The sequence below is a fragment of the Nicotiana tomentosiformis genome, chromosome 11 (assembly GCF_000390325.3).
Source record: "Nicotiana tomentosiformis chromosome 11, ASM39032v3, whole genome shotgun sequence".
NCBI lineage: Eukaryota > Viridiplantae > Streptophyta > Magnoliopsida > Solanales > Solanaceae > Nicotiana > Nicotiana tomentosiformis.
Genome location: NC_090822.1, coordinates 110682264 through 110702660, shown reverse-complemented (window position 1 = coordinate 110702660; position 20397 = coordinate 110682264). Strand labels below are relative to the sequence as shown.

The following is a 20397-nucleotide window of genomic DNA, read 5'->3' as shown; positions in this document are numbered from 1 at the left end:
CCTATCCGAAACTCATCCGAGCCCTCGGGGCTCCAAACCAAACATGCACACTAATCTAAAAACATCATACGAACTTGCTCGCGCGATCAAATAGCCAAAATAACACCTAGAACTACGAATTTAGCACCAAATCAAATGAAATTCTCAAGAACACTTTAAAATCCATATCCTCTCAACTGGACATCTGAATCTCGTCAAATCAACTCCGTTTCTCATCAAATTTCACAGACAAGTCTTAAATATCATAATGAAACTGTACCGGGCTCCGGAACCAAAATACGAACCCGATACTAACAATGCCAAACATCGATCAATTCTTAAAAATAATTAATTTTTCGACTTTTAATTTTCATCAAAAATTTATAATTTGAGCTAGGGACCTCCGAATTCGATTTCGGGTATACGCCCAGGTCCCATAATTCGATACGGACCTATCGAGACCGTCAAAATACGGATCCGGGTCCGTTTACCAAAAATATTGATCGAAGTCAACTAAAATCAACTTTTAAGGTAACAATTCTTATTTTTATTAGTTTTCAACATAAAAGCTTTCCGAAAACCTGCTCGGACTGCGCACGCAAATTGAGGAGGGTAAAAATGAGATTTTTAAGGCTTAAGAGCGCAGATTCAAGTTCTAAAACATAAGATGACCTTTTGGGTCATCACAGTCTTACTTCTTATCAATTATGCAACCTTTTCGTTCAGGAGATATTAGATATAACCACTTAAGCTTATCTGCTTCACATGCATACCTTGTGCTTGAATCTGTCTATGTCTGTTTATACTGTGTATGGACCTAGTTCATGCGTGTGTTCTTTTGTCAATCATCAAAACAAACTTATTTAGGCCAATAAATTCCCCCCTTTTGATGATGACAAACTCTATGCTTTTCATAAGCATGAAACCTATTTCAACTCAGCTCAACATCAACACAATGTTAGAATACTTTTCAATTTAAAATCACAAATCATCAAGGACTAGATTCATTAGGTTATAAACATAACAGTCCAAAGTAAAAAGCACAACCTATCTTCTCCCTTTCTGGCATCATTGAAAAGTTACATAATTATGTTAGATAACTAGATTTTGTTAGATCCTACTCATGGCCATTTAGGCTACTTCTAATGCAATCATGGAGTCAAGTATCACTTATCAATCTGAGGATATTAGCCATATAAGAAACATCAACAAACAATTAGAGCAAAAGCAGTTGATTATCATTGATAAGAGTCGTCCACAAAGCATAGAAGGAAATAACAGTACTACACCATGAGCCAAAAAAAATAAAAAAAAAATCATCCCATTCGGGTCACTGGTTTTCTAACCAGGTTAGGAAGAGTTTAAGGTTGCGAAGGACCAGGTTCTTGGTTTCTGGCCTGAAGAAATTTCAACATGTCATACAGAATGCCGTCATTCTTCTTCTTTTCCTTTGCAAGCTCAGTCCTGAGAGCATCCCTTTCAGTTTCTACTTCAACTAGCCTCTTCTTTAGCCTCTCATCTCAGCATCCTTACCCCCACTCTCCTGCATCAAGGCTCTTACTTTGCTATTCACAGACACCTTCTTGGATGAACCAGGTTCTTTGGAAGCAGTATGGACTTCATAGTCACATGCAGTCAAGGTGTTGGCCCCAAAGTGATCTTTGCTTGTGCTAACATCCCATTTCTTGAAGGGTACCTTGAAATGAGGAAGCACATCAATGAGAATGAAACATAGGATATGGCATGTGTTTTGGTGCCAATGAGTACCCTATCAAGGAGCTGGATGATAAACCCCGACCAATTGATCTATCTCCCACTATCCAGGTACTCCATAAGGACCAGGTCCATGAATGTGGCAATGTGCCTCATTTCCTTCCTGGGCAACACAACCTTGTTGACGAATTCAAAAAGCACTTTGTGGGCAGGCTTCATCTCACTTTTGTACACAGCCTTGGGCTATAGCTCTAACTCATTGCCAGCAAATTTTCTTGTAATGACAAGGGAGGTAGGTAGATTTTCTAGGTTGGGCCATTTTAGCCTTTTATAATCATTGTACCCTTCAGCAGGTACCCCTAGAATCTCTCCCAATTCCTTGTCGTCAAAGCTCACAATTACCTCTTTCACCACATTGGTGACCTTGCCATTCTTGATTTCACAGTTAGCCATGAACTTCACAATCTCAGCTCTGGCTACTCTTCCTTCCCTCTGAAGGACCATGTCCTTCCAGCCCTGAAGCTCAAGCTTCTCCAGCAGCGTCACCATTCCTTCTTCCTCCAAGTCCCTAAGGAGTCTACCCTTCAAGATAGTTCTTTTGCCAAACTTTACCATTTTGTCCTGCTCTTCATCAGATTCCTCTTCTTCTTCACTTTCTTGTTCCTCCACAACTTGCATTTTTCTAGATTTCCTGGAAGACCTGGTTCTCTTTGCTAAGGTAGAAGGCTTTGCATCAACAGTCTTTGAAGGAGAAAAGAAGTCTTTTTTTTCCGTTGCCTTTGGAGTCACAACCTCTACCTCCTCTGCCTCGTCTTCATCATGAAGAACCAGATCGATCTCCCCAATTTCAATTGCCTCAACATGCTCACTCACTTTCTTCTTTCCATTTACAACAACTTTTCTTTTACTCTCTTCTAAGGCTCTTTCAAGTTCAACCTCACTCTGCTTCTTCTGACTCCTTGTAGCTTTCTCTCTTGTAGGAGGAGTTTCCACAGGGATAGAAGAGGCAACATTTCTCTTCTTGTCTGCCCTAGCAGTTTCAGGGATTTTAGCTCCTCAACTTTTCTTCTTTTTCGGATTTTAGCTGTCAGACACTCGTTTCAGTAAGTCTTCGAGGTTCCTACACAGATAGAATAGGTTCTTGGAACCTCTTCCTCAACCTAACCAGCTCCTCAGCTGCACTTGCATCACCAGACCTACTACCCCCTTCTTCTTTCTCCTCAACAGGTTCCCCACTCCATAACACCATAGACCATGTTTCCTCAGTCAACCCAACAGGAGTAGGTGAAGATTCAACCGCTCTTGCTTTTCCCTTTCTCCTCACATCACTATGAGCACCCTTATTCTCTTTTTCTTTTTTCTTTTCATTTCTACCATCAATTCTTTCAGACTTAGTGGTCTCTACCCTAGCAATAGTACCAACCATTCTCCAAATTTTCAACAACTCCAAAAATTATCTCAGACGCAATATTAGGACCAGATGTTACCTGATCTGAAAAAGTACAATATTATGCAAAGTGAGGCAGAACTCATAACATGCAAGATTCAAGACACAAGTATTTTTAGTAATAATCAAGAAACTCTACTTTTGCTTTCAAGAAATTTAGATGGTTTACCAACATTTACCTCTTGAAAGTTAAAAGAGGACTAATTAAGGGTGGCAAACGGTGGGTCGGGTCAGATGTCAAAATGGGTAATGCGATAACGGATAAATTATCCGATCCGGTACATATTTAATACAGATAAAAAACGGGTTAACCGACAGATAATATGGATAACCATATTATCCATGACTTCTTGAATATGATCATTTTTGGGAGAATTCCTAGTCTCCCAATCTTGAGTAACCCCCACTTTGAGGTTTTACAAATGTAAAAGTTAAACTCATTAGTTATCTATTGGTTATCCATTTTCTAAGTAGATAATATGGTTCTTATCCATATTTGACCTGTTTTTAAAAAATTAATTATCCAAGCCATTTTCGAATGAATAATATGGGTGGATACGTGCTTTTTTTAAAAAAAAAAACTATTTTGCCACCACTAGGACTAATCATCACATACATCTCATTAATTGGGTTAAATATTTCAATGACGAGAGAAACAATAACAACAACAACAACAACAACAATAACAACCGAGTATAATCCAGTAGTGGGGTCTGGGTAGGGTAGTGTGTACGCAGACCTTATCCCTACCCTGGGGTAGAGAGGTTGTTTCCGACAGACCATCGGCTCCCTCCCTCCAAGAGCTTCCTACCTTACTTTTGGGGTGACTCGAACTCACAACCTCTTGGTTGGAAGTGGAGGATGCTCACCACTAGAGCAACCCACTCTTGTCATTCTTGTTAGAGAAAGTTCACCCAAAAGGACGTACTTCTTCTCGTGCCTTCCTTTGCAGTTTCCATTGTTATTTTACCTTTAAAAAGCAAAGACAGGAGTTAAAGCATAGGTTGAGGAAGGTAAAAACACGAAAGACGCATGTTGTAAATGTCTTTCTCGTTCATCATTTCATCTAATAATATTGTCGTGAATTGTTCATAAATAATGTGATTATCACGTATTAACTCATCCTTGTCCGTAAAATGGTTTTGAAAGGCAAAAGATTGGGACATAAGTTTAAACCATCCATCTCATGTGATTAATTTATTGTTTTTGAGTTAAGTTTGTTATAATAATATATTTTATAATAGTTGTTGGCCTTTGAAACTTTTTCAGCTTTACACTAAACCAAGACACGTTGAACGGATAACAAACTAGTACTCCTAAGTCCTAACAACTAAAAACAAAGTAGAAGTTTTTTATAAGCATGGTTTGGTAACCAAAGGCTGCAAAGTAGGTATAAATACAAATTATTATTGCAAGATAATAGAAGTTTCTTTCACTTTTCTCCCTTTTCAGGTAATTCACTAAAGAACATATTATATAACTGAGTTTAATTCCCAACGTCTCATATTAATTTGATTTCCTGGTGCAGAATTTGAATTTATATTTTTCATCTTTGACGATTTCCTTTCATGAAAAAGTTGAGGTATATGAAAAACAAATAGGAGTAACAGATAATGAATAGTTCGTTTTGAAAATTTTGGACTTGATAATTGATATTGAATATTCACTTTTTTTTAATTCGTATGAAAATAACGTAATTATTAGAAGAAGAATTTTTTTATTTATTTATTTATTACTAACTACTCTGGAAAAAATAAAAACTAATTCACTATATCTTCCTTATTATATCATGTATGGTCATATTTTTTTTGTTACCATTTCTCTTGATATTCATGCAGAGTCAAAATAAAATATTTAAGTTAAGATTGAATAAGCATCATTTCTGCATTCACAATAAAGATAGATAACAAATCAATAAAACGCTATTTGCATAATTAATAAAGATCGTCTACCATAATTATTTTGGTCTCTTCCTTCTATCGCATATTTTTTAAATCCATCTTCTTGTTAGATCTTTTTATTCTTCTTATCTTATTCTATAAAATAAGTAAATTTGAATGTCTTAGTTTCCGTCCGATTATTTGTACTAGTATTGGAGTTTGATTGAATCCGAATTCACATATAAAAATCTTATGTTACGAATAAAGTGTTTCGTAGCAAAAATAAATTCATCTCCAACTTGTTACTTCCATTGAAACATCTTCTTCATATTTTTTTTTTTTTTTGGCGCAACAAACATGTATAAGTTGTTGTTACTATAAAAGGGCAATATATATATAGCAAGAAAAAAAAAAAAAAAAGCAAGACATTTTTTCAGTTTCACAAATTCAAAATATTCAACAAATACACCTCCCCTCCCAATAAATCGAAAACCTTCATAACCGATCTCTCAGGAAGATCTCTCTTTACCATCGGCGCAACCTGTAAGACTCTCTCAAACCCTAGTTTTATATGCTTTCTCATTTACTCTTCAATTTACGATTCAATCTTTTATGTTTTAACAGTTAATTCGAAATTTTTTAAAATACTTTTCAAATGGCAGATCGTAGTAATGGAATTTAGTGAAATTTTAGGGTTTTTTGGGCTTAATTAAAAACCTTATTCATATTTAGAGGATTTTCTATTTCAAAATGAATTCTTGCATTGAATGTGAGCAGCATTATTGCTAGTTTACTCTAATTTTTATAGGAGAGTGAAGAGCTTTCTTTAAAAAAGAAATAAAAAATCGTTATGGCTCGGATCAGGAATTCAAGTAAGATCTTTTAGCCCCATTTTTAAGGTTATAATAAAAATTGTAACTTTAAGTAGCAATATTTACTTGGTTCCTAGAAAATATACAGAACTTCTCATACTTTTTATTTGTATCTGCATAATATTGGCATGAGAATGATTTAAATGGAGTAACATGGTCGGTGATGATTCATATTGCAGACCCCACCTTGTTTAGGATTGAGGCGTAGTAATACTTGTGGTTGTTGTATACTTGGTTCATAGAGGTTTTTGACTTTACGTCGTTTAAGTTTCAGGAGAAACTTAAGTTGCTTTTAAAGGAAGCATGTCTTAATTGTAAAACTTTTATCTTGCTAGTAAATTGAATTGAGACATTGAGTTTTTGGGAGAATAGTTGTCTGAAAAGTTTGTCAGGTTTGCTGTATAATTATGGTTCATATGTGCTATCAGATAATGCAATTTGGAATAAAACATCGTGCCAAGAAATTACTGACAGTTGATCACAGTGTCAGGTTAAATAATTAGGTGAAATATTGTAGGTATAGAGTGTGACTTTCTTTTTCTTGGGTGATAGTGATGTGTAACTTATTCCCCTGTGAATACTGACTAATAGGATTTACACTTTCAGGCATGTGAAGTTTGCTTTCTGGAGCTGGAGGATGCTATATGTGTTTCTGAGGTTGCTCAAGGAATTGGTTTCTGCTTAGTGCGTGACCTTTGAGTTGAGCAACTTTTTTCAAAATGGGAACCCCATACCGCAAGTTCGTAGACAATATTTGCATGTCTCTGTAATTAATTTCAACATTAAGCTTATGATTAACGCATTTAGCTTATATCATCTTTCTCTTCTGCTTATTGATACAGTGGGGCTTTCAAAAGATCGAATGATAGTGCCAGACTTGTTATAACCACTATCATGGGAATGGTGTTTGGATACTTTGTCGGGATTTCTTTTCCATCTGTTTCTCTAACAAAGGTATGTTAGCTCAATGTCTGCATGGTTCTTCTGTTACAAAACAACTTCTGGTTTCTCATTCATCACAATCTTGTGGTCGTTTGCAGATTAATTTACCTTCAAGCCTTATGTCAACTCTTGATTATGCTTTCAATGATGATCGTACGCGTAATACTGAGCGTAGTTTCCCGGAGAATCTTGGTTCTGGTAGTACTCCTTTGACACCAAAGGTATTTATTTCATTGTCGATTGATGCTATATCATTTGGAAGTAAAAAGAGAATATATTTTGTACGTTGAAAAAGCTTTAGGGAGTCCATGTGGGAGGAAACAGCATTTAACTCCATATTGTGGTTGGTTTGGGTGGTGGTTGGGGGGGGGGGTAATTTTTAGCTTCTGAGTTGTGTTGTGGCATGTACAGTTGTTTTAGCCACTGACACCAATAAAAGGTAAACCAAATGCCTTAAATCCCCTGATCATTCTATTTATTCTTTTAACTGTATTGGTAGCACTAAGTTGGAGAAACAGTCACTGTGAAACTAAAGGCCCTTGTCCCTGTTGCATTTAATTTCCTGCATCTTCGTTTGCTTTTGTCATTCCATTCCTGTTATTTGATAAGTATTAAATGCTAAAAGTTGGAAATACATATTCTCTTGGTTCACTTTTTCATTGGGAAGTGGTGTAGGATAGTTATTCTGATTGCCGTGGTAGATTTAGAATCCAGAGCACCTAGACATTTGTTCTGAAATATTGATGGGTTGCTTTCCTTTTGCAGATATATGTCCCAACTAATCCTCGGGGTGCAGAGTCATTGCCACCAGGGATTGTGGTCTCAGAATCAGATTTTTATTTACGAAGGTTGTGGGGTGAACCAAGTGAGGTATGAAGCAAATATGTCTAATGATATTGTTTAATCCTGATTTAACAAAAAAAGATAAGAATGTGGTAATTGTATAGATTATATAACCTTTAACTGTCTCTTGTTAAAAGAAAGAGTGAAAGACTCTCTGCAACTGTCTTGCCCTTCATGAGCTGTTCTAGTAATCATATCATTGTGGCACGAACTTCGTACTAGATACTTTAATGTTGTTAATGGTGCTTCAGGGTCAGTTTTAGTTTCTTATTTGTGCTCTTTAAAAAAAGAGCAATTGGATACCTAACATGAGGATTATACTTGCATTTTGGAACTGCATTCAACTTTTTAATTGTTTATGTACGATGGCCTGTTCTGATCTTAAATGTCTTGGTGTCGAACATTTGGTATAGATTAGTGGAACTTCTGTCAGTTTCTGGCCAATCATTAACAGATTGGACAATAATGTAGGCTGAGAAAGGGATTTTGTGCACTGCGTACAACTTATAAGTTTGTATTCTTTTTGGTTGGTGCTTTGTTTTGGCATAGCCATGTTACAAAATTGTGGTGTTTTCAGGATCTGACAAAGAAGCCCAAGTACTTGGTTACATTTACAGTTGGTTTGGATCAAAAGAACAACATTGATGCAGCAGTCAAAAAGGTTATAGAAATGAAGCAATTCTACTGAATATGATATTATTGATTTTATAGGGCATTAGCTTTTTTTCATCGTTTCTCTTGACAGTTGACGTTGTAGTCCATATACTGAGTCTTATATTTTATACGTGAATTAGTTTTCAGAGGATTTTCAAATTTTGCTTTTCCATTATGATGGTCGAACGAGTGAGTGGGATCAATTTGAATGGTCCAAGCGTGCAGTTCACATCAGTGTTAGGAAGCAGACAAAATGGTAAGACTTTGAGTTTAGTTATTACCTTCTGTATTTGATCCAACATTTCAACAATAATGTGTGAGTGTGAGCTCTTACCAATTCAGGAAGTCCCTTTTTACTAGCGTGTTTGGCTCCATGTATAGGACAAAGAATGAAGAAAATGTTGCTGTTTGCATACAATAACTAATCCTTTTTGAGTTTAACTTTTATACAGTGACAGTGTTAAAGAATTTTCACTATCAGGTCACAAAAAATTACTATGTGTAACCTTCCATAAAAGGATTTGTAGCCTAAAAAATAAGACAGATTACATGTTACAACAAGTTAAAAAACACTGATAGTGTAAAAATACTTAACACTTAAAATGTATATAGGTTAAATCTAATCCTTTTCAATTCACAGTTTGTTATTGGTTTCTTATAACAGGTGGTATGCAAAGAGGTTTTTGCATCCAGATGTTGTAGCTGCCTATGATTACATATTTATATGGGATGAGGATCTTGGAGTTGAGCACTTCAATGCAGAGAAGTAGGTGTCTTTCCATGGTTTTTGTCACATGATTTCTCATTCTTTTTAAATCAGGAAAAAATATTTGGTGGTGTCTCTATAATCTCCTTCCATGTAAATTTTATCACCTGAATATGGCAGATACATTCAACTGGTTAAGAAACATGGTCTTGACATCTCTCAGCCTGGTCTTGAACCCAACAATGGACTCACATGGCAGATGACTAAGAGGAGGGGTGACAGAGAAGTTCACAAGTATGTTCATTGTGTTAATTAACCCCTTTTCCCCTGAATTTGGATATCACTCTGAAAGTTAACTTGTATTCGGGGTAAACAGGGATACAGAAGAGAAACCAGGCTGGTGCAGTGATCCACATTTGCCTCCTTGTGCAGCGTATACTCTCTCTCTCTCTCTCTCTCTCTCTCTCTCTCTTTCTAACATATGCAAACAGCTGGGTACAATTGCACCAATCTACCCCTTATTTGTGTGCACATAGAAGTATTAGCTTGGGCACCCAAGGGTGTGGCCTAGTGGCCAATGAAGTGGGTGAGAACCATGAGGTTCTCAAGTTCAGATCCCAGCGGAGGCAAAAAATACTAGGTGATTGCTTCTCATCTATCCAAGCATTGGTGGATAGAGTTGCCTGGTACCTGCTGCTGGTGGGAGGTGGCAGGTATCCCGTGGAATTAGTCGAGTTGCGTGCAAGCTGGCCCGGACACCACGGTTATCAAAAAAAAAAGAAGTATTAGCTTGGCTTCCCTTGTTTGGAGTAACGAATCCTCTCAATTACATTAAATTCTTGTTTCCTTTGCATACAATCTATTTTGTGTAAACATGCACATACTAAAATAAATCATATGTTCAGCAATGTTGATGAAAATTAGAGCTTACTCACCATGATTAAACTCAGATTAAACCTATATGATCCTTTCTTTTGAGATAGTACGTAACTTAAGACTAAAAGAGACGTGACAACGTGTGTTTTTTTATACTTTCATCATTCGTATTACTTAGCACGTATCTCTGAGCTTCTTTTTGCTCCAACTTTTCTTAACAACATCATCAAAGTGGAACTCATTTAATGCACCTTCAACTAGAGTGAACCTACAAATTTAATTGCCTGTATCACAATGACTTATTTGACCATAGAGGAAGCCAGGAGCGAAAGGAGGGACTTGAATCCTCAACCTCAGTCTTGACAAGTCTATGCTCTACCATTAAGTTGTTTCTGCCAGCTAGGATTGTGGAAAAGCACTACTGAGCAATTCAGCATGGTTAAGATATGTTATCTCCTGATGGCGATGATATCCCATTGCAACTTTGTGCTTCATCAAGCAAGAATAGATCTATTAGTGCTGACTGACCTATCTAGTCTTGTGTTGGTTATTTAATCCGCTAGTACATTTAGGTTTGTATCTGGATTTTATGTCGTAGTCCTACCAAGACTCGTCAACAAACAAGTGTCAGCAATAGAATAATCCGATGCCTTTATCATTAGCCTGAAACTTATATTTATTGTCTTGTTCCGTCTTTTTAATACAGTTTTGTGGAAATAATGGCTCCTGTATTCTCTCGAGAAGCTTGGCGATGTGTTTGGCATTTGATTCAGGTAGTTCTTACACTTGGTATCACTTGCATCTCGTCACAATGTCCATTTCTGTGTGATGCAATATATTCAAGTACATATTTGCTCTGGTCGCGAGTGAACTCTTCAATTGCCTATACTATTACACTAATGCATGTACTTTGGTTTGATGTTTGGTTATAGAATGATTTGGTGCATGGATGGGGATTGGATTTTGCACTAAGAAGATGCGTAGAGGTTAGTAGTTCTCCTTGATACATTCTTATGCAAGAATGGTGGCAGAAGACTACACCCCATGGTAAAATCATAAAAGAAAGAATGCTGCACCCAGAGAACATAGATATCACCGAGACATGGAAAATAATAATACTCTTCACTCTTTTAGGATTTTTTTTTCTAATTCAATATGGACCCTTTGGTATAATCTTATTGTTAATCTCTTGGTTTGTGCAGCCTGCTCATGAAAAAATTGGTGTGGTCGATTCACAGTGGATTGTGCATCAAGTTATTCCTTCTCTGGGGAATCAGGTTAGTGTATTAAAATTTCCAGAAATTTATGCAGTTACAACTTACTGGAACACAGATTGGTAGTTTGTCTATTGCATTGATTATTCGTTTTACCTGCTTCGTTTAACACTGTTCCTGTTTTTCTGGGGATCACAGGGTCAGCCCGAGAATGGCAAAGCTCCCTGGGAAGGGGTAAGCATATCCATTCCTTGCCTCCAATTTTGTTTGAAATATGATAAGCATTTGTCTCAGGTGCTAGTGGCTAAAAGTGAATGGCTTTTTCTTTTCTAGGTAAGAGAGAGATGTAGAAATGAGTGGGCTATGTTCCAAGACCGGTTAGCTAATGCAGATAAAGCGTACTTTGCCCAGCACGAAAAAACTCGAGTATAACATGCCTCCGGATGTTCTGTACATTGCTTCTTTCTCCTTTTTTTTTCCATTTCTAGGGGTTTGCCTATTCTTTTTCTCAGTATCTGTTCTTTTTAGTATTATCTTTTCTTTCAATATTAGAGTAGTGAAATTCTATGTAGCTAGTGAACACGCTAAACCATTAGATATTGGAAGGTTTCTTTTGCATAGATGATACCCAAGATTTGTAGTCTGATGGATAATGTGCACTCTTTCTTTCCAATATGGCCATTTAGAAGTGCAGGCAAACATAGCTGAAAACAGATTGTATTTTCCAAAATTTCAATTTAGGGAATGGGGATTGATCTAACGTGAATGAAAATTAAAGATAATTAGGTCATACTGGAATGAGAATTTACTATCAAAGATACTGTGAAGATCCCATGAATTCTAGAAAATGTTTTAGTGATGTCCCTACGGAGGTGTGTATCTTTTTAATTTTGTTTTTTGGTGAAGAGAACGTGCCAATGTAATGTGAAATTATTTCGACTCAAGTTACTTGTGCACCGTATAATAGATTGTTTTGACTAGTTTTTTGTGGGGATGAAGCACACACACACATATATATATATATATATATATATATATATATATATATATATATATATATATATATAGTTTTTTTTCAATTTTATGCAATTTTACCTATTTATAAATATTTATTGTAATTATATTATTTTATAAAATATTAAAAATTAAATATCTATCAAATGTAATATTTTATATATATAGTGACTTTGATTCTCTGAGGCGAACGAAGCATCAATTACTTTATCCCACTAAACTGCCTCGCCAAACAGAATCAAAGTCAAAATGATCAATAGATTTAAATATTTTACTTGCTTTAGCCGAGGCTAAAATATGTCTAAAGAAATTTCCTAGCAAGTGACAACAATGCCCTTAGAGCTCTGTCCTTCATGTGATATTTAGTTTTTCTCCCCAGTGAAATAGTAGCAACTGCTTGATCAACTTGCAAAAGATATTGATATGCATTTCACTTTGTCTCACCCAAGCGGCCTACCTGCTTTCCTTTCGATCAGCTGCCCTCAACTAGTGCAAAATTAATTCATTATCATCCACCGAATATTCTAGTTATATAGGCTGAGTTTTGGCATGTGTTCGTATATCGCAAGACAATAAATTTAAAAATTCGAGCTCTCTCTACTAATATACTTCCGCCTTATTTGTCAAGTTCACTTTGTTTCTCATCTAAAAAGTCACAAAAAGGCTTCTTAGGGGGTATTCTTCAGAAGTTTATTCTTCTTATTATTTCCTTTTTCCTCCCTTAAATTCGAACACTTTCCATCTCTCTCAAAATCAAATCTTTGCAAAAAACACTCCTAATTACTAAAATTCAAAAAAATATGGTAACTATATAAGTCCACTAGATCCTCTCATTTTCTTCTATAATTCTAAATTTCATCACCCTCTCTATTAATTCAGCGCGAGAAGACATGAGAAGTCAGACATCACGGAGAAAAAGTAGAAAGGTTTATAAAATTAAAACACTATATGCATTCATATCTCTCTCCTTCAGACTCTTTCTCCTTTTTTGTCTCTAAAAAAGAATCGCGGAAACAAGCTTATAAGGAGTGACAGAGCTAGAATTTTCACTAAGGGGAGTCCAAAATATAAATAAGTAAGCATGCGAAGAAATCAAGGGGAATTATAACCCGTAGGTTTAATATATATGTGCATCGGTCAAAGTTTTCTCATGAAAACATTTTCGATGATCCGTATAATGTAACCAAATGCAAATTTAGATTTTTCACATAGAAAGTTATTCATTTAAGATCCAACGCTTAATAGATACTTTTAATATTAACATAACTAACTGTACAAATTTGCGTCTTTTCTATACTAAACCATGTATTCAACATAAATCATCTCATAATCAACACATATATATGCGCGATTGAAGAAATGGTTAAAAGTAATAAATACTCTTCAATTAAAGGGATTGACATTCACAAGACAACTTATAATAATTCCAGAAGCTAGAAGGCATGACTAAAATTATTATGAAATTGATTATTATGGCCCTTTTCAATACATCAACCTTTACACACACACACACACACATAGAGTGAAACCTTCAAAATATATTGATCCCTTATTTCTCAAGAAATAGAATTGTCATTTGTAGGAAGTACAAAATACAAATGAAATGAGCTGAGAAACGCATATAGAATCTTTTGTTTTATTAAATAAAATGAACTTATCAATAATCTTATTATTATAGGGCTTTTACAAATTATTTTCCATTTAATATAGAAGGCATGTTGAGATTCGTCATATTTGAGTAAAATTGAAGTCTTATATTCTCACCAAACACATTTGCCAACGGTTTTTGCTAGTATTGGCAGGTACATTGTCACATAATGAAATGTTCACTTCACCTTTCTGGCTTCTGTATTAAGACTAGTTTATTTATCTCCAAATTAGGTGAGCCAACAATTCTTTAAAATATTATCAAAAGCTCACTCTCTCAGTGTAATTAAGAAAGGAAAAATCATTAAGGATTCGAGATTATTACATTATTGTTTATTATTCGACTAATTAAACTCCATATTTGATTCGTGATTAGGTTTAAATGAAACATACAATAAAACCACGCCCGTTGTCATGTCAATTATTATGTTTCTTGTTAGGAGATCTATGTAGAGGTTTAGTAAAAGTAAGTACATGTATTAGCTCAAATATCAGAATTAGAAAAATAAAAAAGAAAATAAAAAAGCAAATAAATGCATGTTTTATTTTTAAAAAAAAACATTATTTCTTGCTTTGTTGTGTGAATGATTAGTCCAATATCTTTGGGCGTTAGCTCAGTAAAAATATTTGTTAACCTAAAGTCAGTCAAATAGCTTTGCTTATACTAGCCGTTTAGCTTCGACTTTAGAAATGGTTCAACTTCTATACATTGTCAGTACGATAACTTTTATATTATTAAATTTTAATTAATAAGTAGAATTAGTCATCTTCTTCTAATTAATAAGACATGCAAATTATATTAATTGAGTAAAAATCTATCTAAAATGCTAGTGGAGACCAAAAAAAATACTAAGTTATTTCTTCCCATCTCTTTAAGCTTCGGTGGATCGACAAAGCTACCTGATACCTGTGTTGGTAAAAGATAGTAGTTACTGATAAATTAGTCGAGATACGCGCAAGCTACCCGAACACCATAATATGTTTAAAGATGTTCATCAACCGTTAGGCCTTGAAGACCAACCACAGCTAAAATTAACGACGTTAGCACCAACCACACACTCCACATAAGTTGTAAATAAAAGCTTGCATTTTTTCTTCTACATTCTCATTCAAGCCACAAAACTCTCCCTCCCCTCTTCAAAAAACCCCACACCCAACAAAAGAAAAACTTACATTAATCATCTCTCCAAGTTCTTAAAATTTCATTTGTGGAGTACTTGTAGGAGCACAACTTTATTTGTAAAATCACCATCATTATTTGAATAGGTACATATATATCTGCAATGTCTTAATTCCTTGATCTCGTTTTAATCTTTTTATTTTGTTAATCTTGATGGTGTGCGCATTATGTTCGTTAAGACAGAAGCTGGCAACTTGTAAAGTTAAAGATCAGCACGAACATTTGCTTAAGCCAAAAAAAGAGGGCATGTCCGGCCAGTTTTGCGTTTGGCTCTTCGGAGAGCTAGGATTTTTAGTTTACGAGCTCTCGACCATAATTCTTTTTACTTATTGGGTTCTAAATAGACTATTTATATATATTCAATGAACTTTTTTTAAACAGAAATACAAGGTTTGAACCAAAGTTATTGAGTTCTAGAACCCATGACTATAAGGCTGGCTCCGCCCTTGTCTTCAATGTCAAAGATATTTAGTCATAGTAAAGGTTAAGTTGAAATCGTCAAACATGCAAAAAATACATAGTGCTAAGATACAGAAATTTTCTTTTTGCCGGACAGTAATATTATTACCTTTTATAAATGTTTTGCGAGTTCATGTTCTTGTTTTTATTATGACTTTGTCAGATTATCTTTGATTCATCCACATTTTCCCAAAAGAATAGTTTATAAGTGTAATATAATTAAGGCATATTTTTAGAGTATGTTAAATTGTCCAATTTCTTCCATATTAATCAAAGATAGAAAAATATTATAAGGTGATTTTCTTCGACTACTACTTGTTGTTTCTTTCGTTTCGGTCATCTTATTATCTTGATGTTGTTACTGCTTTTTTTTTTTTTATGGTTTCTACGCTACCGTTTTTATTCTCATTATTGTTGTGGTTATGTGTTCCTTGAGCCGAGGGTTTATCGGAAATAACCTCTCTACCTCCACACGGTAGGGGGTAAGGTTTGCGTACACACTACCTCCCCGACCCTACTATGTGGAATTATACTGGGTATGTTATTGTTGTTATTTCTTCTAATATTTTGTATTTCTTTTGGTTGATGAAGATGGGAGAAATGACAAGCTTTCAGTTGGGTGTGGTTGGAGCACTGTTTCTATCAGTTGCATCTTCAGTTTCCATTGTTATTTGCAACAAAGCTTTGATGAGTAATCTTGGTTTTCCCTTTGGTAATATCATTTTCCTCTCACTTACACTTTTGGCATTTGGTAGAATTTTAATCAATAAAAAATGTATAATCTTTATCATAGTACTTACCAAACTTTCAATATGATATTCAAGATTAAGTTGTTTATTTCAAGATTAGTAATGTTTATTTTTATTTTTATTATTATAGCCACAACATTAACAAGTTGGCATCTAATGGTGACATATTGCACACTCCACGTGGCACTGAAATTCAATTTCTTTGAGAACAAACCCATTGATATGAAGACTGTGATGCTCTTTGGCATCTTAAATGGTGTATCCATTGGCTTTCTCAATCTTAGCCTTGGCTTTAATTCCATTGGCTTCTACCAGGTATAATATTCATGTCAAACTATACTTACATCTATTTAAATTGGTATTATATGTGAGCAATAATAAACCAAATGTGTGTGCATTGTGATACACAACTTAGAGGTGGTAAATTGGCGAGTTGAGTCAAATTTGAACGAGTCAAAGAGGTCAAATCAATATGCACATGACTCAACTCGTCCACTATTCGATTCGCTCACGATGGATCAAATAATGGGTCATAATTTAACCTGCTCAACGGGTCTTTTGTTTTTATTTTGCATTTTGACCAAAACAAAAAGTAAAAACTAATGTAAATTCTTAATTATTAAAATTCTTAATTATTAACTTAAGTTCCTCCAAATTTACTTAATTTTCAATTTCCAAATGTTTTTATATTTGAGTTTGGATTGCATTTTGATATGTTGGGGAGACTATTGACCTGTTTTGACCCAATAGATTGATGGGTCATTTGGAATTCAATTAAATTAAGTTAAAAAGTGAGTCATAATCTAACCCGTATTAGCTGAACTAACAATTCTAAATTTTGAATCCGCCTCCACGCAGATAGAAGAGCTAAGCTTACAAATAAGGTGCTAATTTCTTTGTATGCTTTTTCTATTGTGTTTGCAGATGACAAAACTAGCAATTATACCTTTTACCGTACTATTAGAAACCATTTTCTTGAAAAAGCAGTTCAGGTAATTTATTATTCTATAGTTTAATTAATTCGCAAAACAAAATACAAAAGTACAGGCTTGTTGGTTGACTAATAATTGTTGTCTGTTACACATACTTTTGCAGCCGAAATATTAAGTTTGCTCTGTTCGTTCTGCTAATCGGAGTTGGCTATGCCTCTATTACTGATCTTCAGCTCAATTTTGTTGGAACAATTCTCTCCCTTCTTGCCATTGTTACAACTTGCGTTGGACAAATTGTATCCTTTTAATGATTTATCCGACGTAACAAATTTTACACTATCAGTATATTTTAACTTGTTATAGTAAACTATCTATCTTGTTAGTCGATTACTTGCAGAAACGGACTTAAGGCGAATTCAGGATCTAAAAGTCGGGGTACACTTTTGGATTCAACCAAAATCTGCTTTGTACAGAGGGTGACCACTACTAATATATCACTATTTTCTAAAAAGATATACGTGTACACATAGAATTTTTGCCGAACTTTACGGTTGCTGGTGACCCCACTCGGTATAGCATAGGTCTATCTCTGGTCACGGAAACCCGTAAGCTTCGACAAAAATCTTGTATATGTATATGTATATACCTTAAAAATGATTAATTTAAAATACTTTGCACCCTAAACACTTAAAACCTTTAGGGGGCACTGGTTGAACAGAATATTGTGCCCCCGTCGCGTAAAAATTCTGAGTTCGTCTCTGGTTACTAGTAGTTATCTTTTAAATGACTTGAGAATGTAAAAGCTATTTTTATATATAGGAGTTAAAAAAAAATTAATTTTATAATTTGACTTAACCTCAAATTCAGCTGACCAACACAATTCAAAAGAGGCTCAACATCTCATCAACTCAATTGTTGTATCAATCAGCCCCTTTCCAAGCAGCTATTCTAATTGTATCAGGGCCAGTGGTGGATCAATTCCTTACCAAACAGAGTGTTTTCGCCTACAAATATTCACCTATTGTTGTGGTAAGAAAAAACACTAATTACATTATATTCTTAAATTTTTTTGGTTTCCCATCGGGTGTCCGGTACCCCCATTGGAATCCGACTATATCCGGATTTGCGGCGCATAGGGCCCCATTCGGTGGAAGTGCTCTCTACCAAGAATTTTTTCATATGCAGAGCTCGAACCCCATACCTATGGTTAAGAAAAGAGCAACTCCATCCGTTACACCACATCCTTTAGTGTACAATGTATTCTTAAATTAACACCTATTGTCTTGTACCAAAATTTTAACAATGTGTTTCTCAAATGCAGGGATTTATATTGTTGTCATGTTTGATTGCTGTATCAGTGAATTTCAGCACATTTTTAGTGATTGGAAAGACATCACCAGTTACATATCAAGTGTTAGGCCACCTTAAAACATGTTTGGTTTTAGCATTTGGCTATACATTGCTACATGATCCTTTCACTTCAAGAAACATTATCGGAATTCTTGTTGCCATTGTTGGAATGGGATTGTATTCCTATTTTTGTGTCAATGAAACCAAAAGGAAACAAGTTGGAGACCTTTCTTCCATGACTCAAGTAAGCCATTCTTCCTCTTCATAGAAATGACACCAGATAGACACTCTAAATGGCGGCTATTTAGGAATTAACCAATGTGTCCTGAATTTTGATTTTTCAATTCACACAAATGTCCTGAATTATCTCAAAATTAAGGGCCCGTTTGGCCATAAAAGTGATTCTTTTTTTCGAAATCAGTATTTGGGCATGAAATTTTCGATTTTCACTTAAAGATAAATTTCGAAATTTTTTGAAAATTTGAAAAACTCCAAAAAGCTATTTTTCAAAGGTGCACTTCAGATCACTCACAAAAATTCAAAAACAGCCCAAAATTATATTCATATCCAAATACTTTTAAATATCATTTTCACTTGAATGTTTTTTCCACTTCTTTTTTTTTGAAATTTTACAATTCTTATGTCCAAACACGCACTAAAAGTTTTAGTTCAAAATTTCAGGACAAATAAGTATTGGCTAATTTCTAAATAGCAGCCCTAAGAATGGTTGTTTGTGCACTTAGCCCTCCCTCTTCTCGTAACGATTTGAAGATGTTGTACTTTGTGCTATAAATCATTGTACCTTATTTGTTCTAAAAATTGTGTTTTTGTTGTCATCTCAGGTTAAAGATAAAGATACCACTGCACCACTTCTAGCTGGGAAGAATGGCCAAGTTAAAGAAAATAACTCCCTTGTTTAAATTTTAGGGTTGAAGTCATGAAGATGTTTTTGAACAAAGAATTTTTATTTTCAATTGAGAGACATTCCACTAGATGGATGTAAATGATTTTTGGCTCATAAAATACCCTGCACCCCTTTGTTCCAAGATTTGGTCATTGCTAGATTTGTATTTACTTCTTACATGTAGACAAATGCAATTAAGAAAAATTCTTCGTTACATCATACATGGTCTATTGTGTTTTATTCTTATGTCATGTTTTCACGATTAAAATTAAGAAGAATGAATCTTCCATATAAATATGGGTTCGATTCTTACTGTCTTCTCTTCTTACTTTCATATCTCTCAATTTAATTTTTAAAAAAAATTAGAAAAAGAAAAAGGAATTTTTACCTAGCTATACTATATTAGAAACTTTTTTTTATCTATGTTCTCTATGTTTTGTAATTTTAAATAAGTATCTAGATTTTTCTTACAAATTATATACATTGCTCCTTAAAAGACCCTCACCCAATTATTAGTGCATTCAATTAAGAGATTCAATTACATCCTTTCCTTTCTTTTTCCCTTTCCTCTTCTCTCTCCTTTTTTTTTTTACATCAAAATCCCTTAATCTACGCCAATAATCTCCATCTTCTTTCTTCCCACCATTGCTGATAACTTTGTATTATTAAAAAATCATCAATTGTATCGTTCTTCTGCTGGGAGACTGGACAACACTGAAAATGAAGAAATATTCAGGAATTGTATGATAATTGTATTTGAATTGTATCAGATACATCAATCCTAAAACATAATTGTATCATACTTGTATCATAATTGTATCTAATTTGTATCTGGTACATTAATACCCAAAATAATATCTTATACAATACTAATACATTAATATACAATTATCATATATTTGTGATACAAACTGTGAAATTCGTCACGAACTCACAACTGCTCGTAACAATATACAATGAATATAAAATTATCATATATTTGTAATACAATTCCTGCAACAATTATCATACATATACAATTATAATACAATCGTGA

The 20397-nt window shown here is 34.5% G+C and overlaps 2 protein-coding genes across 3 annotated transcripts; both read left to right on the top strand.

Moving 5' to 3' along the window:
• Positions 1-5432: 5432 nt before the first annotated feature.
• LOC104109818 (uncharacterized) lies at positions 5433-11746 on the top strand. Of its 2 annotated transcripts, none has more exons than XM_009619186.4 (15): positions 5433-5562; positions 6498-6630; positions 6734-6845; positions 6932-7054; positions 7599-7703; positions 8254-8337; positions 8471-8586; positions 8995-9096; positions 9217-9330; positions 9413-9469; positions 10619-10685; positions 10845-10898; positions 11115-11189; positions 11325-11360; positions 11460-11746. In XM_009619186.4, exons 2-15 carry the CDS (start codon positions 6611-6613, stop codon positions 11556-11558), a joined length of 1164 nt encoding a protein of 387 aa, XP_009617481.1. In that variant the 5' UTR covers positions 5433-5562; positions 6498-6610; the 3' UTR covers positions 11559-11746. The 2 variants fall into 2 exon arrangements, with proteins under 2 accessions (XP_009617481.1, XP_033515492.1); XM_033659601.2 differs by lacking the exon at positions 5433-5562 and adding an exon at positions 6390-6408.
• A 3135-nt stretch (positions 11747-14881) lies between these two features.
• On the top strand, positions 14882-19580 carry LOC104109819 (UDP-xylose transporter 1). Its single transcript, XM_009619187.4, has 8 exons — positions 14882-15053; positions 16018-16138; positions 16306-16490; positions 17100-17167; positions 17271-17403; positions 17975-18136; positions 18429-18701; positions 19300-19580. The coding sequence occupies exons 2-8, from the start codon at positions 16018-16020 to the stop codon at positions 19375-19377; spliced, it is 1020 nt and encodes a 339-aa protein (XP_009617482.1). The 5' UTR covers positions 14882-15053; the 3' UTR covers positions 19378-19580.
• The last annotated feature ends 817 nt before the right edge of the window (positions 19581-20397 follow it).

Coding starts and splice junctions, on each gene's coding strand:
- LOC104109818 (XM_009619186.4), top strand. CDS start 6,611: ATGGGAACCCCATACCGCAA. Junction 6,846..6,931: donor CATCTGTTTCTCTAACAAAG/GTATGTTAGCTC, acceptor GGTCGTTTGCAG/ATTAATTTACCTTCAAGCCT. Junction 11,190..11,324: donor TTCCTTCTCTGGGGAATCAG/GTTAGTGTATTA, acceptor TGGGGATCACAG/GGTCAGCCCGAGAATGGCAA.
- LOC104109819 (XM_009619187.4), top strand. CDS start 16,018: ATGGGAGAAATGACAAGCTTTCAGTTGGGTGTGGTTGGAGCACTGTTT. Junction 16,491..17,099: donor ATTCCATTGGCTTCTACCAG/GTATAATATTCA, acceptor TTGTGTTTGCAG/ATGACAAAACTAGCAATTAT. Junction 17,168..17,270: donor TTCTTGAAAAAGCAGTTCAG/GTAATTTATTAT, acceptor ATACTTTTGCAG/CCGAAATATTAAGTTTGCTC.